The sequence below is a fragment of the Penicillium daleae genome, assembly GCF_028827525.1.
Source record: "Penicillium daleae strain IBT 16125 chromosome Unknown utg000007l_segment0_segment0, whole genome shotgun sequence".
NCBI lineage: Eukaryota > Fungi > Ascomycota > Eurotiomycetes > Eurotiales > Aspergillaceae > Penicillium > Penicillium daleae.
Genome location: NW_026623155.1, coordinates 3291994 through 3310876, shown reverse-complemented (window position 1 = coordinate 3310876; position 18883 = coordinate 3291994). Strand labels below are relative to the sequence as shown.

General features: G+C 50.6%; 6 protein-coding genes across 6 annotated transcripts; 1 reads left to right on the top strand and 5 right to left on the bottom strand.

Moving 5' to 3' along the window:
* Positions 1-48: 48 nt before the first annotated feature.
* On the bottom strand, positions 49-1715 carry N7458_008364 (uncharacterized protein; the record flags this gene model as incomplete). The annotated part of the gene is made up of 2 exons (XM_056911746.1): positions 49-1605; positions 1668-1715. 2 exons carry the CDS (start codon positions 1713-1715, stop codon positions 49-51), a joined length of 1605 nt encoding a protein of 534 aa, XP_056764572.1.
* Positions 1716-2291: 576 nt separating this feature from the next.
* N7458_008363 (6-phosphogluconolactonase) lies at positions 2292-3092 on the bottom strand (the record flags this gene model as incomplete). Its single annotated transcript, XM_056911745.1, has 1 exon — positions 2292-3092. The coding sequence occupies one exon, from the start codon at positions 3090-3092 to the stop codon at positions 2292-2294; it is 801 nt and encodes a 266-aa protein (XP_056764571.1).
* Positions 3093-6245: 3153 nt separating this feature from the next.
* On the bottom strand, positions 6246-8059 carry N7458_008362 (ammonium transporter; the record flags this gene model as incomplete). Its single annotated transcript, XM_056911744.1, has 7 exons — positions 6246-6694; positions 6756-7166; positions 7240-7325; positions 7379-7704; positions 7764-7791; positions 7851-7955; positions 8022-8059. 7 exons carry the CDS (start codon positions 8057-8059, stop codon positions 6246-6248), a joined length of 1443 nt encoding a protein of 480 aa, XP_056764570.1.
* A 4962-nt stretch (positions 8060-13021) lies between these two features.
* Positions 13022-14415, top strand: N7458_008361 (RNA-binding protein; the record flags this gene model as incomplete). Its single annotated transcript, XM_056911743.1, has 4 exons — positions 13022-13102; positions 13178-13334; positions 13400-13592; positions 13644-14415. 4 exons carry the CDS (start codon positions 13022-13024, stop codon positions 14413-14415), a joined length of 1203 nt encoding a protein of 400 aa, XP_056764569.1.
* Positions 14416-15723: 1308 nt separating this feature from the next.
* N7458_008360 (uncharacterized protein) lies at positions 15724-17165 on the bottom strand (the record flags this gene model as incomplete). Its single annotated transcript, XM_056911742.1, has 3 exons — positions 15724-15847; positions 15902-16656; positions 16725-17165. 3 exons carry the CDS (start codon positions 17163-17165, stop codon positions 15724-15726), a joined length of 1320 nt encoding a protein of 439 aa, XP_056764568.1.
* Positions 17166-17581: 416 nt separating this feature from the next.
* N7458_008359 (uncharacterized protein) lies at positions 17582-18545 on the bottom strand (the record flags this gene model as incomplete). Its single annotated transcript, XM_056911741.1, has 2 exons — positions 17582-18006; positions 18071-18545. 2 exons carry the CDS (start codon positions 18543-18545, stop codon positions 17582-17584), a joined length of 900 nt encoding a protein of 299 aa, XP_056764567.1.
* Between the last annotated feature and the right edge of the window lie 338 nt (positions 18546-18883).

Sequence of the window (18883 nt, the reverse complement as noted above, 5' to 3'; positions counted from 1 at the left end):
GTATTATAATACAAAAGAACTCGCTTCATTCATTAATCATCTCACAACTCAACATCTCCAAACCCCCACCCGTGACGCACTCATCTCCCGCCGCGACCCAGTCAACTCACTCGCAATCGCACAAACACACTCCCTCTCCGAGCGAACAAGCTCCGCTTCCAAAGCCCGCATAGCACGAATCTCCTGTATCATCAACCGAATCGATTCCGCCAGACCCTGAGCCAGACGCGTAAGTGCAGATTGCGGTAACTGTTCCACCTCACCAAAGCCCAGGATATCTAGGCTCTGGAGATGTCGCGCGCAGAGCTCCAGCTTCGCATGTAGAGCGTGCACCTCTTCTTTCCAGGATTTATCGAGCGGGTCAATAAAGGTCGTTCCATCCAATGCCCCTGTCTCCTCACGCTGATGCCGGATATAATCCGCTTGCTGGAACCAGTCTTCAAAGACGGCAACAGCTTTTGTATACCGCCCGCTCATTCCGGCGATCTCCAGGTCTGAGACCTCCTGCAGGACCTGTGAGAATATCTGGATCTGCTCAGAGAATCCGTGTGGTCCCTGGTGGTCACGGCAATTCCGGAGCCAAGAAGCCAAAGCCTGCGTGTTCAGCTGGTGCTGGCGGCTCTTCTCGTCCACTAGTATAGACCGATATTGATCAGCGACGGCGTCGTACTTCTTGCGCAGGCGGGATTCGGATTCCGTCTTCCACTCTGCATGTTGCTGGAGTGAGCTGGAGTGGAAGAGACTGAGTTGGAGAAGTTCTGTCTGTAAAGCGGCGATGTCTGGCCATGAGGTGGGGATGAGTAGACTATCGGGTGCAGATGTGGCTCCCGGAGTTGGTGTGGGAGGTTTGGTAGGTTTTTTGGGTGAGTAGTGTTGTTGATATGTGGAGAACTGCGCGCGTGGCTTCTGAGTGACGGGTGATGGATCTGGCTGGCCTGGTTTCGTGCTCGCCAGGACCATCTGGCTGCGGTGTCGGGCATGGCCTCGGACGGTTGCTGGGGGTCCCACTGCAGCATCCCGAGGTTGTCTCAAGGAGGCAGATCGCATGGGCCGAGGCGGAGGTAGCATGTCCGTCTTTTTGGGCGAGGGGGGTCGCTGGGCCGATGAGGACTGAGTGGGCGATCGCAATGTGGAGGGCTTCCGTGGTGACGGCGGCGTGAATGTAGGTGCTGAACTCCTTGTCGGAGCTGGGACATTGCCTTTGGTTGAGGTTGTTTTCAGAGCCGCTGGTCGCATTAAGCTCTGACGACGTGATGGCAGCGTACCACTCGTCAGGGCTGTCGATGGCGCTCTCTGTTTCTCTTCCCCCGTGTTTGCCTGGGGCTGTCTCTTTGGTGATGTCTCTCCTCGTTGCTGAAGCCTGGTCTCTGGTGGCTGAAACCGCACCTGTGCCGAGCCATTTGCATCGTCTCGCGCCGGGTTGCTGCGTTGGGGGAGGAGAGTTCGTCCGCGATTGGAGACGGCATTATCTCTGAGGGGGACACCCTCGGCCGGCGAGGGGTTATCTGACGACCGGGTCTTGTCACTCGTCAAGCGGGTAGATGCTTTGATCGAGCCGGCGGCTGGGATTGTCGTGATGGCCGTGGGTCGTGCTATATTAGAGATCTGCCATCTCATTAGCGAGGAATGCTGGGGATCCTGGGGAAGGTAATCTCCTGGCGACTGACAGGTTTCCGAGGTTCACGTAGTGAGGCGGAGCGCGTTGGGATGGGCATGGTCGTCACAGTCTGTCATGAAAGGGGATGCACGCATCCCGTACTCGCTTCCTCTTTGAAATAAGGTCAAATCAAGAGGACTCGGCCCCGAGCTCCTGAAAGAAAGTGGTTCTTCGGGTCGCGATGATCTTCCTGCACCCAAAACAATTCCCGAGTGGAGCTTTGGGGCCGCACAGTCCGGGCGAAACTTTAATGACGAACCCCTCACGTTGGAATTCGTTATACTATACCTCCGTACAGCATATCCAGTAGTCGTGATTTGAGAGAACTCTCTTCTCTAGATTGTATTTACTGGGTGCAAGAGAACCAATGGCATAATTCTATATTTGTTCATTGCATTCTATCTGCGCCATACCAGCTCCCTTGGTCGCAAAAAGCTCAAGGCACAAAGGGAATCTCACTTTTGAAACATTAGAGATTATCTGACTGTGACACATTCATAAGAGCACAGGAGCCAATAACATCACTGACGAGGAAAGTCAAGTTTGGAGTTTGAGGCATTCCACCTGTATCAAGCCTTCACCCACCCATGAGAGTCGGGTCCATCAGTACTCCAATCGCATAGCAAAATCCTCCTCACAGGCTGCCACGACGAGGGAAGGCAATACCCTCCACAGCAGGGTGATCAGTGAACCAGCTGACCTTGTCACCGGCGCCGTGGTTCACCAGAGCCGAAGGGAGGCTGCGGCCCTCGTCATTATCGAAGATCGCCTTCAAGATTTCCTTCTTTCCCCCACCAGTAGCCACAAAGGCGATGTGCAAAGCAGAGGTGACCACGGGCAGAGTAAGAGTAATACGCTTGGGCGGGGGCTTCGGCGAGTTGGTCTCGGGAGCCACCCAGGCATCCTTCTCGCGCAGGAGCGCGTGACCGGGGAACAGACTGCAGGTGTGGCCATCTGGACCACAGCCCAGGAGAATCAGGTCAAAGACGGGCAACTTGACGCTTTCCCTCGCGGCGAACGAGCGCATCAGATCCTCCTGGTACAGGTCGGCCAATGCCTGGGTGTCGCCGGTGTAGACATGCTGCTCATCGATGGCGTGGACGGTCGGAGCACCGAGCTCCGCGGGGATCTTGCTGAGCAGCTCGTTCTTCAGGAGAAGGTAGTTGCTGTCCTTGTCGTCGAGGGGCACGGCGCGCTCATCGGCGAAGAAGATGTGCCATTTGCTGAACTGCGGGGTATCCTCCGGGGTGCCATTGCTGGCAGCCAGGAGGGCGTTGGCGAGGACAACGGGCAGGGAGCCGCCGGAGACGGCAATGCGGAAGGTATCGTGGCGGGCCAGGGCGGCATTTTGGCAGCGCAGGACGTAGGAGCGCAATTGCTTGGCGAGCGCCTCGGTGTTGGGGAAGCTGTAGAGATTGGGTTGGGAGGTGGCCATGGTCGCAAAGGGGTGGTTTGCGAAAAGGGAAGGGGGAAGGAGGGGGAGGCCACGATCGTAAGGAGTCGGATACCAGAGAGGCTAGATGGTGGAGACTGGGTAGGTTGAAGTTTGAGAGGCTTGCAGACTACAGTAGGAAACGACTCGATATCAGATGTCAGGGATTAGGAGAGATAGGAAAAAGGGTTCTTCACAGCTTTGGTGGGGTTTGGCGGGGGCGAGTTGATGCGAGTTGCGATGGGCGGAGAGGCGGAGATGACGTCGATGCTCGACTGCCATTTTCGGCTCTACAGCCTCGTGGTTCACCATCAGAATCATACCACTACGACTGTAGGATACCACCAAAAAGTGATAGATTGCCTCTTGTCCTCGCTCTACAAGATACACCAGTCCTATACCCTTTCCGTATCGGGTTATTGATCTCTTCGGATGATGGAGGAATCTAGTCACTTTAGATTCCGCCAGATCTCGTCCATCCTGGCTGGATTGACAAACGAGGGAGACTGGATATGATCAGCACTGTGCCACACTTTAAACCGAATAGCGCATTGGCGTCGAGCCTGAAATGGTCAGATCACACGTCCGATCTGGTTTAGTTTGGCTGACTCGGCAGCCCGCGGGTCTCTCTTGTCAGCCAGGCCCAAGTTCTCAACCCGTTCTCCCTCCTGTTTGGGCCATCTGCAGATGGTCTAGATGACACCCGACCGGGTGTATCGGCCTCAGAGAAGACCTCGATCGAGATCGAAGGGTATGGAAGGAGGGATTGCCCTCGAATGACAGGCGATGATCGGACAAGGTCCGAGGAGGGGTGGGATGACTGCCAATAATGCTGCGAGGACTGTATTCCCAAATACGGAGTGAAGTTGTTTTGGATTGGGTTCTAACAACATGTGGAGATAAGCCCAAGATGAGTTTCGATGGTGATGAAACACTCTCCGGAGCCTTGTCCAGGTGTAGGGGGTTCAGACTCAGCATAGACATTTGGGGGGTGAGGGGATCCGCAACAGTGGGTGGAGAGAGTTGGGATGATCTAGTGAAACACTATTACGGATGACAAACCACCATGTGGGCGATGGGTTGGTGAATCATTCATTATCTTTTGGTATTTTCTTTTTGCACATGGGAAATCCCAGTCACGACGAGAATTCTGTCCCAAAAGCCGGTTTGGGGAGTTTTAGCTTTCCTCGGGGAGAAGGTAACTGGGAACTGGTGACTAGTGGCTGGTGACTGGTGATCTGTGTTTTTTGGGTGATTTGGATGATTTGGGGAGAAACTTGACTCGCCGAAATTCCGAATCCCTTAGGAGCAGGTTATTGGTGTCACGACAGCCCGACGAGGCGCTTCAAATGACTGTGGTACAGGATGTACTATGGAGGCCAGTCCGTGGTTACGCGAATTAAACTACTGGGGCGTCCCCCAAAGAAGACGCTATCAGGACGCGGATCCACCGCTCTGCAGTCACGCCTAACGACTCGAGAAAATGAAATGGTGGACCTAACCTGACTGGTGGAATGGTGACTGCTCGAGTCAGCCATTTTAGTTAACTAGTTAGTTAGTCTTCCGGATTATTCAAAAAAGATTTATTGATTTCTTGATTTTCTCACCAAAAGCTGACTATTATTGAGTCGACTCCGCCCCCCTGCTCCTCCTCCTAGGCATCTGCTATTTACTTATTCTACTTCTACTATTCCCTCCAACTGCTTCTCCCTCCCGTCCTTCCATGCTTCGACAACCTCGATCGCGTCTACCCAATATTCTACCTGCTCGCCTGCTCGCCCTCCGGCGACCCCAGACCTCGGCATGAATTCGCCCGTGTACCAAATCTCGCCGCAACCCTCCGTGCCCCCTCCATCTGAGGCATCTCCTGCCCAGGGTCTGATCTTCGACATCGTCCGCTGCTCGCGGTGTCAACAGTCCCTCAGCTTGGCCAGTCATTCCACCGCCTCGGGGGTCGTCCAATTCGGCATGAATTCTTACTACTGCCACCGCTGCGCGTCCAAGGTCGGCTTTGTACGTTGAAACGCGCATGGTCGTGTCGAATCAAAAACAATACTACGCCCAAATCCTACCTACCGATTATGTTTCCACCACCACATACAGGCTGGGCCCGTGGTTCCAAAACAACAACAAAGAAGCTCTCCCCTCAAATCAACGGTATGACCAGTCAATAACCTACAAACAAACGTGATTTCCTACCATCCCTTCGACCCTTCGACTCTTTCCTTCTGATTCTCCGGTTCATCTTCAAATCGATGTTTTATCGTCGCCCCAATCTTGCCGTGCAGACCACGGCCGGGATTTCATCCTTGTGAAGCTCGATCACCCAATTGATAGGGCGGGTGTTCCTATATTCCCATTTATCTCGGATTCGGGGGCCAATCAATTCCCCGGCAAAGGTGGCCAGACACTTCCGATAGACAATTGAGTCGTGAGGCCAAAACTCTCGGGTGGGAAAAAGTTCAGATACGGTACTCTCTTTAGCCGACGTGAACGTGACGGACGATGAATGTTTCTTTGCATTCACTGTGCCTCCGATATTCAAGAACGGCGGACCCTGTGGAGGTCCCCGTCTGGCGGAGACCTTTGGATTTTGTACGATTGCATGGTCAGACCATACACGGTTATCTGATCAGGTTGGTGTGAAGCGAGGTTTCTTGCGTGTCATGTTGTATTGAAGCCATTTGATATTCAGAACGGCATGTTGAAACATTTTGCAGCCAGTCAGACTGCCCTAGAGAGTTCGGGTCGCTACTGAAACTTAATGTACACCACAATGCTAGTCGAAAATGGATACTATCAACGCTACTTGACTCATCCTGTTTAGTAGAATTTTAGTCATTGAACTCTCGCGTGAATTATTCCCATCCGAATTTCCTTTGTGCTTCCTACTTTTAAGGTACCGTTCTACCGGCGCGAGCTTGAGCCGAGACGCCGTTTTCCCCGCGAGGTCAGTCCAGCCACCTGACGATGGGAATAGCTTCGTATTAGGGCACGTAAACCATGGGACACTCTATGAGACAGGATAACGGGGGCGTGAAGCTTGCCTTGCTCTCCAACCCATTGGCGCTCTGCATTTCCTACAAAGCTCATTGCACTTTTCACAAGATACAATTCTGATTCCAAGTATTAAATGCAACTATTAAAAGAACAAACTCACTCAACCGCCATCTTTGCGGCACTCGGTCTCGCCGGGCTTTCGTGGCCACTTCCTTCTTTGCTTCCCAGATTAGTGTCGATAATATGACCGCTCTCAAATCCTGTCGTGTGGAGACTGATGTGGCTTCGCTCGCCCTCAAAGAACAACGCGTAGGCTTCTTCGCCATGAACTGCATCATCGCCGACGAGAAGTCGTTGCTCATTCAGGCGCAATGGTATGCGCAAGACATATTTGATGAACACGCAGATAATCGAGGTCATGAACAAGTTGAGCCCGATAATGAATAATGCGCCCACAATCTGCAACCAAACTTGCTTTCCGTTACCTTCAATCGCACCCCCAGGATTCTTAAGGCCGAATGCTGCGCATCCATCGATCGTGGCAAATATACCCGTAAGGAAACCTCCGAGGAAACCGGCAACCATATGGGTATGGACGACACCCACTAAGATAGAAATGTCAGGATAATCTAATGGCGATGGCTTGAAACTGAATGGTATACTTACTGACGTCGTCCACCTTCTTCATCCATTCCATTCTTCCGAGGACATTCATCGATATCCACGGAATCGAGCCTGAACATGCTCCAATGATGATAGCCCCCCAGCCGGTCACAAAGCCAGCAGCGGGCGTAATTGCGACAAGACCCGTGATCTCGCCTTGGACAGCACCAATCACGGACGGCTTCTTGAAAAAGATAAAGTCGAGAGTAGTCCACACCAGAAGACTCATGGCTGTGCAGATGTTTGTATTCAGGACGGCAACGCCTGCATCGGGGCTTGCAGCATATGGGTCACCTCCGTTGAACCCATTCCAACACACCCAAAGTATACCCGCGCCAACCAGCATGAGGAGGACATTGTTTGGATAGAAGGAATCTCTGTCGCGTTTCAGGCGAGGACCTAGCCAATACGCAGCTGTAAAACCTGTCACGTACAAGCAAGAACTTAGTATAAATCAATCGGCAACGAGGTAAGATTCCCTGCTCACCAGCAGTCCCCGAGCTTAGATGGATGACATATCCACCCGAGTAATCGAGTACACCCATTTGCGAGAGAAAGCCTCCACCCCAGAGACTGTACTAGCCGTCAGCAGCCTACATCACAACTACTCTCGGAAACAAACAAACCTGAATGCCCCGACGGTATAACTAAGTGTGATCCACAACGGCACGAACACCATCCAAGCCAGAAGATTGACTCGACCGAGTAGCGACCCGCCCAAGATGATAACAGTAATAGCGGCAAAAACGAACTGGAAATAAATCATCGTCGATAGATTGAAATTGGTACTGATACCGGCAGCGGGTAAAGTCGCTTGGGCCAGATTTTGCTCCATGGTCAAGACAGGCCCAGGTGTCCCAACTAGAGGAAACTTTCCCCATTGCTCACCGAATGCCATTTTGTATGCCCATATGACCCAGCATACAAGCGTGGCGGAGAATGCATAGAACACCTATGCTTGGTTAGCATGCCTGGAAGAGGTTTCAAGAGATAAGTGCTCTTTGTATATACCATGAAGGCAGAGTTGATGGCCCATTTTCTATGTACTGTTAGCTTTGGAAAAGAATGGCGTAAAATGTCAGGGATTCTTGGACATACTTCTTCACGAAGCCTGCATAGAGGATTGCAAGGCCTGGAATTGATTGGAGTGCCACCAGTGTACCTGCTGTTAACTGCCATGCTTGATCACCCTTATTAAGCCAACTATTTTGATTCGTTTTTAGAACTCTCTCATATCCATAAAGACCGCACTGCTTCGGGATGACTTACTCTGGGGCCGGGTCGGTCAAAGCTGTTACATTTGACATATTTGTCAATGCTCAGAATGGGCCTAAGCTAATGCAGGTGTGTTGGAATCAAGAATTGGACGTCACTGATTTTCGGGACAGAATCAGCTCCCAGAGTACGGCGGGGATGTTAGAAATATAAGCAGTCGGACTGCCTCGTGTACTTTGGAATCAATGGCTCTGGCCTAGGTTCTCGACTTTTCACAGGACCATGGTCGCTGTTCTTCCAATAAAACCCCTCCCTATCAGCTTGTGTATTTATTTTGCTACCTTCTCGGTTCTAACTTAGCAGCTCTTTGACCAGAACTCAAGTCATCTTGAGATAAAGCATCGATGAGCTGATAGCGTCGAAAGATAAGGCGAAAGTAAATCCTGGGCCAATAGGAAATTTTCTGTCGGCTATTACCACAGAGTTAAGAGCCATATAAAAGACTCATGACACATAAAAATCGGGATAAGAGCACCAAAGCACTAGGCTATCTCTGCTGGAGAAGAGTTCGTGAGAATGTCCTTTCTATGTGTTGAGAGGCTGTCCTTACGGCCCCACTATATCCATCCCGCACTTTCTACTCAGGGAGAAGCTTGTCTGAAAGCTTAACTTCCAAAATGTGGAGATAAGCCCACAATGTCCTCTGGTAATTGGTTCTGAGTGACCAGATGATTCGACAGCGGCCGAGGAGTGACGTTGGTCATCTCTTGTCGACGCCCGTAATCGCTTGGAGCCTATTCGCTGCGTTTGCACCTCTCAAGCCCGCTCCACAACAGAGCAATCAGATCGCATCAGCTTATCTTGACTGTATTTTGGTCTGACATTTTCTCCCCACATATGACCTTAATTAGTTCGACATGGAGGAACTGCGTCAGTCAATTCGGTTGCATGGTTGCGATCTGAGCCCAAAAGTATTCGTCTGTCAAATCGTAACAAATGTCTCATAGTAATGAAGTGAACAAATCCTAGTCAGGCAGTGGTAGCCTGGCTATGCGCCAAGGATATAGATAAAAGGTAGAGTCTTGGCTCGTGTGGAGTGCATGCGGGGATTCGCTTGCAATATTCTGATCGCGTCTTCTTGGCTTCATTCTACGCGAAATAGCCAAGGCCCAGGAACGGTAAGTAGAACTTGGCACAGAACTAGCTATGAAGAAATAGTCCACCCAAGCTGAGAAGCAATAGGTACTGAGCAAAGACGAATCCCCCTCCTGTTACCGAATTTCAGACAGAAGATGGTCGGACTTTGGAGGGGTTACCCCTTTCCCAGATTACTATGTGCAGCTTCCGAGGGACACAAAGATAATGAAGAAAGTGATGCCCTGCTCACCGATTACGAAACTGAAAAAGGAATCCTACGTCGAACTTCGCGCTTCGTTATACCAGAATTCAATTCGGCTGACACTACACAGCAGTCGGTCCGACATGTGAGCTTTGGTATCGGGGGTGCTGGTAACATTAGGAGGTAGGTCTTGAGAGTTGCTTTTCCTACCTTTTTGGCTGTTGGTAGTTATTTTAGTAGGGTCTATGTTGCCATGGACTAACGTTATCAGGGTCTTGATTCAAAACGGAGTTTACTATGAAGTCCTTAAGCAACCTCATCAAGGGAAAGATGATTGAGAGGGGTTACCGACTGTCGAATCGATGTGATCAATGAACAAACTAAATTGAATGATTATGAAATTTGCAAGTTCGTATTGATACTTTAATATTCTTGTCTCAGACTAAATATTCTGTCATTTCGTTGATTTTATCACACATGACCGTAGGGTATGAAGGGCTGAGGCCGTTTCTAAGTAAGTCCGCAAGGTAGCAAAATGACTCGTGTACTGAAGCCTAGAGAAGTGCCCTCTGGGTGGTAATAATGGTATGGGCGCTATTACTTGTAACTTCTAATGGAAGTCGTAATGAAGGAGACTTTCTAGTGAGTGTTAGCGATGACCTCACAGGTGCCGATTCAGTTGATACGTTGCTCACTCAACGTGCACCAGTGCCTATCAACCTTGGAATAACATCTATGGACAAGACCTCTGTGACTATTCATGCGGTTTGTTAGTGGATGAGCTATATCGAAGTCCGGTGTGAATATCGCTCACTGACGTTGCTCATTGATCTGGGCGATCAAAGTTACAACATTCTTGGAAGGGGTGATCATATTTCATGCGTCTTGGATCGATGTTAAGGTTCATAAGATAGTGGAGCGGGCCCTATCCTACGATGCATGATTTTTTATCAGCAGCATAGAAATACAACGCTAAGTGAGAACCACGACCAATAATCGCACAGCAAAACGATCATGACTTGTTCAATTCGGCAAGTGACAGCGTCGAAACGTTAGTTTTCTGCGTCGCCTAGAGCCTCTCGTGACACACATAATACAGACAGATATCAGGATGGCCACTTCCCGCCTTCTTGGTTATTCTAACATTCGTCATCTTCGCCTCCAAACTGCTATCCTCCGCATCCCCTCAGCTAATGTTGCGTGTTTCTCTTCCTATCACACTTTCAGACTGTGTGCCACCTCAGCTTCCTCGCATGACGTGACTTTGATAGATAAAGGCAGATAATGTAGGGTATGTTCTACCGTGGGGTCACACGCGCTTGAAGCACCGGCCATTACACATTCAACCCCAGCTCCCGCTGTCGAATAGGATGCTCGGTCACCGAAAACACCAGGGGCGATCCTTTGAGCTTAAGGATTTGGCTCCCCAAAGACCTGCAGATTTCTTGAGCCTTGCTTATTAGGTTTCTAGAATGGCGCAGGTTACGCAGACTCGCAGAGAAAACCTGCCTTTTGCACGTCGCCATGGTGGCAGTGCTACCAAAGCTCATGTTTATCGCGGCATGACTGTCACACCTCCCAAGGGACAATGTGGGCGGACCCTATGCCATTCTGCACGCCTTCTGGACGACAAGTAACGCCTTCTCGACAACCTCGATTGACTTGACATGACTATTTTATGCAGAAAGCAGGAGTGCGTGATGTGACGTCCAAACGTATAGAGTTTCGTACCTTGTATGTACCATCTCTTGCGTCCGTGCGGGGTCCAAACGCCATGTTCATTCTGTGCATCCGTGATGCTCTCAAGAGTCGACCATTTCCCTTCCAACGACCTCCAAGTGGAGAGACCCTTCGAACTCGGCCTCATTCACTCTCAGTGTCCCGCGCTGGCAGCCAGCCACGGTTAGGTCTCAGTAGCTGCCGCTGCAGGTACTCCCAACTAGGCTGATATCACGAATCAATAATCGCAGCGCATCCAAAAGCAAAACCAATCGCTGTTCGGCATTGCTGTGGATTTTCATCTGATTGCTCACGTCGCAGGGACCCTGAGTTTACTGGTCGACCAGTTCGTTGGCTTACTGGTTGGACTAGTGACCCTGGGCGATCGCTAATCGCTGATCTCCCTCTGTAAGCTGTTCATTCCTGTCTTTTCTTTTTCTGGGTGTGGAGACTCTTTGATCCGATCTGGTTGATGATACCCACTGACCAAAACTCCACCAACAAGCACTCTGCAAAGCTAAGGGGACGATGCAGCCCATAAAGCCAATGTGATCGATATGGGCCGCTCCGCACACGCGCAGCGAGCTCCACTTTTACCCTCACGACTGGCCCCCTCCCTCTCTGCCTCTCAAGCCCCAAGGGCGTCTGTCACCCGAAGAACCTTTTGAGGAGCACCCATGGCCGATCTGAATCTGGCGGTGTAACACGAAGCATGCTCGATGCTACTGTTCGCCCTCGAAGATCTTGGATTTGTCTCCTGTACACACCCAGTCCATCTCCACTTTACCCCCGCTTCCCCTGCAATCCAAGAGACGGGACGACCCGACATGAAGGCGATCTAAAACCAACATTGTTTGGGATAGCATTTCCCCTAGAGCCCCCATGGATTGCGATGAGAAAAGAGTGGCTCAGAGGAGTAAGAAGAAAAAGCAACGAACAGATGACACAAGTGCAGGTTCCTGAGTGGCACTATCCATGTATCCTCCAGTGGGGTGGTACGGGGAGATGATTTATTGCATTTGGCATTGGCCGGAGGAACTGAGCTCGGGCTTCGTCGCGCGCGAAAATGACATATCTCAACATCCCAGACAGAAGCAGTCGAACAATCTCCGTCCTGACTGGCTGGCTGTTCTTTCTCGGCGCCTCTCGATTCGTCAGTTTCTGCAGCTTTCTGGGTCTCGCCTCCGAACTCGTCGGCTGCTGTCTGCTGCTACTGCTGATGCTGCTACTGCTCTGCTGCTTTGCACACGCCAATGTGTCTCCAAATTTATTTCCTTGCTAGTCTTGCCCTGCTCAGGATTAACCACGATGCAAATACCTTTTGTGAAACATCTACAAGAATCTCCTGGTTGCATATTCCCCTCTAGCTCCATCGCTGTGGTTGTGGTCCCTATAATAAGATAGTTCCTTAACGCTGGCTCGCGGATAGCTTGGATTTTCTTTTCTGCAAAGTGCGCATGTGTCGGTCTGACCAATTTGTTGACCTGCATTGAATCTCGCTGCAACAAGGTAAGACTGTTGCCCTACTGCTCTTGTGATCTTGTCAATCCCCAGGTGAGGAAAAGAAAGACATTGCATTTTATGCTTAGTGATGTCGATGATCGTGCGATGACAATTTCGTCTACCATGCTCACGCTTTCTGCTTGACATTACAAGGCCCTCCACACTATCTTAGGCCCTCCTCTCTCTCTCTTCAAGGCCATGTGCTGACTCGTGCTTATGGAGAGAAAAGATAAGCAAAGACCACGTCGACCGGATTTACAAAGCGATTGTTCCAGTTCCAGATTCGACCGACCACAACCCTGGTCAGACGGGTTCGATCTCCGACTGTTTTGCAACGCCGGCTTCTTGGGATACTTGCACCACGGGAAAGGTCCGCAACGACTGGCAATACGTCTACCTGCGTTTCCGATCGAGATACGCTTGTGTCGGGAAGCAGCAGCAACAGCAGCTACCGGTACTCTCGATTGGAAACAAAACCGCATTCATTGCCATCATGCCGCTACTCGGTCGAGAAAAAGGCCGCAGCCCAAGATCCCGAAGATCGGAAGATGAATTCGTCGTGTTCCTCCAGGGAGTAAGTTCTTCTACGTTTGAGGTGGTTCAAAATTGACAACAGAGTTCGGGTTGCTTACTGGATATCCTTTGATAGATCCCAGCCCATTGCCGCTGGCAAGAGTTGAAGGATTTGGTGCGCCAGACAGCTCTGCATATTCGGCAAGCTGTGGTCTATGATGACAGCAATGGCTTTCCGACAGGTCTAGGCCAGATCATTGTGAAGAATGAGGATGAAGCTTGGAGGACCTATCGTGAGTAATCTTTTCTCAGACATACACTGTAGGCTTGTTTGGATCTTTGCTAACTCCTCACGCAGATCGGCTATCAACCAATGGATGGGAAGGCCAGAGCTTGGTTGTGACATTGGCACGCACCAGCGCTCCGACTAAGCCTATTGCTGGACCTACTAGAAGTCCACCCGCAGTGATTCAAGGCTACGTGTCGGGTCATTCCACGCCACCACAGTCTCAAGGAAATATGAGCATGCCCCCTTCACCTATCTCATCCGAGTAAGATGCCTTCCGTGTGAATCCATAAGATTCGCTATCTAACATGAGCAGATCTGTCCACTGCGCTAGCCCAACCCACCCATACCCCGAATTCGCAGCAATGGTGGGCCCAATGGCGATGCCCCCACAGCCCTACATGATGCCAGAGCGAATGCAATGCGTCCCGCCATCTCCCATGATGCACTGCTCAATGTACGATGCCCCCGGCTGGAACATGATGCCCATATACCCAATCTCGCCCATTCAAAACCTCCACGACCACGTAGGAGACCACTATCCCCCCCGCTTCCACCCGCGCAAGGCCTGGGCAAACCACTCTCCCACTTCCAGCTCTTCTGTTCCCGATCTCGCCCAGCGAGCAGTCTACATCGCAAATCTGCATCCGGCAAGCACTACTGCAGACCTGACAACTCTACTCCAAAGTTCTGGGGCCGTGGAACAGTGCAACGTCACGGTAACCGCTGAAACCCATGATACTTGTGCACGTGCCCACGCTTCCGCCATCATGCACAGCGTGGACGCAGCAAAGCGAGCTATGAACATGTTCAATGGCATGACATTCATGGGCTCCCGGATTCGCGTCAAATTGGATCTTTCCCCCGATATGACACGAAGTGGGAGCTGGGATGGCACGGTGGGTCTGGACGATGCCGATCTGACAGAGCAGACACCCAGCGAGAAGAGTTCTGAGTGCTTGGGCGGCGGCCATAATGTTCCATTCCGGGAATCAAAGCAGGTGGACCCGCACAAGCCGTTTGTGGTTGATGGTAGTGGGCTGCAGAAGAAGTCATTAGAGTTGTTGTCGACGTCTGCGCCAACCTAGGGACGTATAACTTGAGGGATTGGGATGGTAATGTCATTTGGTGGGTTGGGTTGAGCACTATTTGGTTGATTGGTATTGGTTATGGATGATCTTGTATTATGTTATTAATTCTTGCCGAATGAGATATTGACTATTGGATTACTTCTTTCTCACCGGGGCTTTGATGTCTACTCTGTAATATTACATAGGCAATGTTTCTCACCCTAGACCGGTAGTCTTCCATGTATCAAAGTGCTGTGGCCTATTTGTTTTGAAGGATCAAAAATTATTGACTCCAATTCCACGATCTAAAAACCTGGAAGCGTAGCTCCTAATTCTTCCATATCAACGTGTGTCCAACAGCACGAGATCATCATAGGCATCTCGCTCCATGATCAGCCTCCCCTTAGCTTCTAACGCCGCCATAACTTACTGGTCACGACACTCCAGTCTCCACGTCATCTTCGACGAGTCTTCCTTACCCTACAAACTAACTAGTAAAGCCCCTACCAGAATACCAACCATCCTCAGCCCATTTTCATCGTAGGCGGGATAATCCAGAGCACGAGTTCCGAAAGTAACAAAGCTGTCCATTTGCTTAGTGGTCGGATTACGTCTAGCACTACATCGACTGGTCGACTGATGGGCTTTGGTTTTGGTGCGTAGAAGAAGTAGAAAGTTGGTGCGATGATTAAGATAAGAATAATAGCTAGAGATAGCATGGCGTCGTTGCAGCCGTGATACTGCTCACATAACCAGGCAGGTGGTCACTTATATGCTAGATATTTCGGAGATTGAAGATCGGGGGATATTGATAGTCGTATGTATGCATGACTTGAAGTGCTTTTGTAAGTCAAATTCAGTGAGCACAAACCATCAGCATACTTTGCGGCTGTCTCACTGTTGACCTGTCAACAAAGCCATTTATTATCATCATGTATCAGACTGACACGGCCTTTGGCTTCTAGCATCGCTTGGAGACTTCCGGCAATTGAAACATAACCTTGCCGCAGGATGACTACCATGTTAGTTTTTAGGAATCATCAATCTTTGATTGTTACTGTCAACATGAAGAGGTGAGTTGCAGATCATACTATCCAGAAGTCAACAGATATAGGCATGGAATCTTAGGAGAAGAATCGTCAATTCATTTCATCAAACTATCGTATATCTCGGAAAGGTCGTTGCAATGCAGTTTCCATATGCCAAGACCCAAATCACCACTTCCAACCAAACAATAAAAGGATATGCCCAAAACGCCATGCCCATAAAAAGCAGGAAAATAATAATAAGAGAGACATGAACAGACATGAACAGAAGTGTCTTAGGTCACTTTGCATGATTGACCATCTCCGCATAGAGATCATCAGGGATTCTCTGCACCAGAAGAACCGTCAGAGCAATGATACCTTTGGCATCGAGGGGAGGCAGAGACCGAAGAATTTTGTTGGGACTAGTAGCATGTCAGAGATATAAAGCTGGAATAGATTGGATATGGACTACTCACCTCGGACTCTCAAGGAGGGTGTCCCGCATGCGAATTAATTGAGCGACAATGCATAAGATATTGAGATGCGGGCCATATGCAAAGAGAAAGTCCCACAAATGCAAAACTTCCGGCAGCGGTGGTGTGCAGGCACATAAGGTCAATACCGATGGGAAAGCGTAGAGTTCAGCATACATCCCCTTGGAGAAGAGGTAAGCTGCAAGCTTGGGCTCCACGATCTCCAAGCATCGATCAACTAGGCGAAGACCTCTGTGCACTCCGTCCATGGCGCCTCGGATATAGCCCGGGCACTCCTTGGTGACAAAGTAGTGGAAGAGCGCGAATGCCTCCACCTCACTGCGAGCGGCATACAAGAAAGGTGCGCAAAGAACGTTCATGCCTTGCACATAAATCGCCGAATCATTGACAGTTGTGATGGGACCTGAGCCGCGATCCTCCAATTCTGGTTCTTCTTTAATGCTGGGTGGTGTGTTCACCAGCATCTCCATTTCGAGACGCCTGGACGAGGAAGGCCGGGATCGAGGCTTGGCTTTGGAGTCATGGATCTTCCATGCCACAGCATTGAGTAACCGGATGAGACTTGCTTCGGTTACACGGCGCTTGAAGAGGGGATCGGTTGCCAGGGTGCGGAAAGTATCATTGCGAATCTTCGCGTACGCGGGTGAGCCGCCTCGGTGGACAAGGGCAAGGTAATCGTCGGTCGGGACAGGCGCAACATTCAGGAGGATAAGCCAGAGATAGACTCGATACGGGGACTGTAATTTCACCAAAGTCAGTTACACTCATGCCAGCCACTGCCACGAAAACCAGGTCGGATGCTTACCATGCCATCTCCATCCGCGTCCACTCCGGTTGACAGGACAAGGTATTTCAGCTCCTGTAATGCTTCCTTTGTATTCCCATTCTGTGGCCCATCACGCACAAGATTCTCCAAAAGAGACCTCTTGATTCCCACACCCGATCCTGTTTTTCGAGCAGGGCGCCTTTGTATCGGGACTGGCGCTCCCAATGATGCATCACGAGCAGCCGCGTCACTATTTGATCGCGGCCTTCGGGCTGGAGTACGTGTCGTGGAGCCAGATTGTATTGCAGATGATCCAGTATCATTGGACCGAGACGCTGAGAGGTGAGAGGGTTGAGTCTGGGCGATGAGGGCACTAGATGTTGTCAGGACCTGGTGAGATTGGATCTTGCGCAGCGTGCGCATCGTCCGCGGCGAAGCTGGTGCCTCGGGGCCACCAAGACCCCAAGACGGCTGAGGCATGGCCATTTGAACAATCAATACAGCATCGGTTGATTGATATCACGTATTATCTGGTTTTGGGGGAGTAGTTGTAAAGGGTTAACTATTAGGGCTCCGGTGGCTGGAAGCTGTCGGTTTTCTGCCGTTGGAGAAATGCGGAGCACGCGTTTAGTTTGGTCGGGCCTCCTCAACCGCATCATCGAGCTATCTTTGGAAGATCAACTAGGCGAATATATACGCTATCTTTTCAATTGATCATACGTCAGTGTTATTGCAGGTCTTGAAACACAATTTGATATCTACTGAAAGGCACTGGCATATGGCATCATTTCAACAAGCCTACCGGGATGGTGGGCATTTGACAAAACAGAGACTTGAAGCAACACATCCCCCAACGCCAACTCCGTCGGAAACCCAATCCTTCATAGTAACAACCTTCAAGCTTGAGCTGCACCTGCCTCGCGACGTCCATTGTTGCCATTCTCCCCTCCGCCCACCACACTTCGGACAAAGTCGTGGTACTGGAAGACCTCGCCCCTCTTCACTGCTCCCGCCTTTGCACCCCGCCCTCCAAAAGCCCGTCGCCCTGTAAATCCACTGAATACCTCATCAATTTGTTGTTCCGTCAAGGAAGCACCTCCATCTTCGGGAAGGGTGTGCAGGAGGGCATCACGCAGCTCTGCCACGTCGATCTGGCCATTATCATCATCGTCGAATGCAGCCAAGGCGTTTAGAAGCTCTTGAGAAGAAGACATGGGCGACATTAATTGAGAGAGGGTGTTCAGGAAGGTCGGGAAGTTAATCGTTTGAGATGCGCCAGGTGGGAAGAAGCGCGAGAGCGCTGATGGGGATGCGTCTTGACCTATAAGAGCCTTAATTAATACCAAAAGGCTGGCTTGGTTTGGGAAAACAACAATTCCACTTACCAAGATTCGACAAGACATCTGCGACGTCATTTTTGTTGACTAGCCCGTCGTTGTCCTGGTCCAGGACTTGGAACGCTTCCCGGATCTCTCTGATTTGATTGGCGGGGAGCTTGGAAGAGGCATCAGCGTTCGCAACGGTCGTTCCAAGCGATCGGTTTCCGATTATTGGCGATTGATATCCAGGCGACTGCGCTCCTTTGGTCGGTGAAGGAGGAAGCTCTCGAGTAAACTTGGGCTGTGGGATAGGATCATTTCTCGGGGAGACTGAATCTTCTTCTTCGACAGTGTACGATTGATTCAACTTGCTCGGCGATTGCATTGGTGTATACCCTCGACTCGGTGAGCTTCCTGGCGTGCCGCCCGTACGAGCTGAGCCAGGCGGGGAGTTGGGCGTAGACGGACGCCGGAAAGGCGAAGCCCGCGGACTCCCAAAGGACAGCGGTGAGGGTTTGAAAGTTTGATTGTTGGACTGCATGATGCATCAGATTATCGTATTGTGATTTTGACCCATGCAAGCTGGAATTCTTACCATGATTGCGCAAGTCTCGTGGTGCGGCGTGCGGAGTATATCTCTCGAGTGTTGAAGATAGTAAACAATGCCCCGGCAACACAGTCGGCCCGATGAGGCACGTGCGGAGCCACCAAACAGTAGTTTTGGAGCTGTCGACTGACACTCTGAGACGCAAGTGGATGGGACAACCGGGTCGATAGACTCGATAGATCAGTTTGGACTTATCATACTTCATGACGAGTATCTAATTTCTGACGAATATTATATCTTGCCATAGTCATGGTTGAATGTCCCGCCGGGTC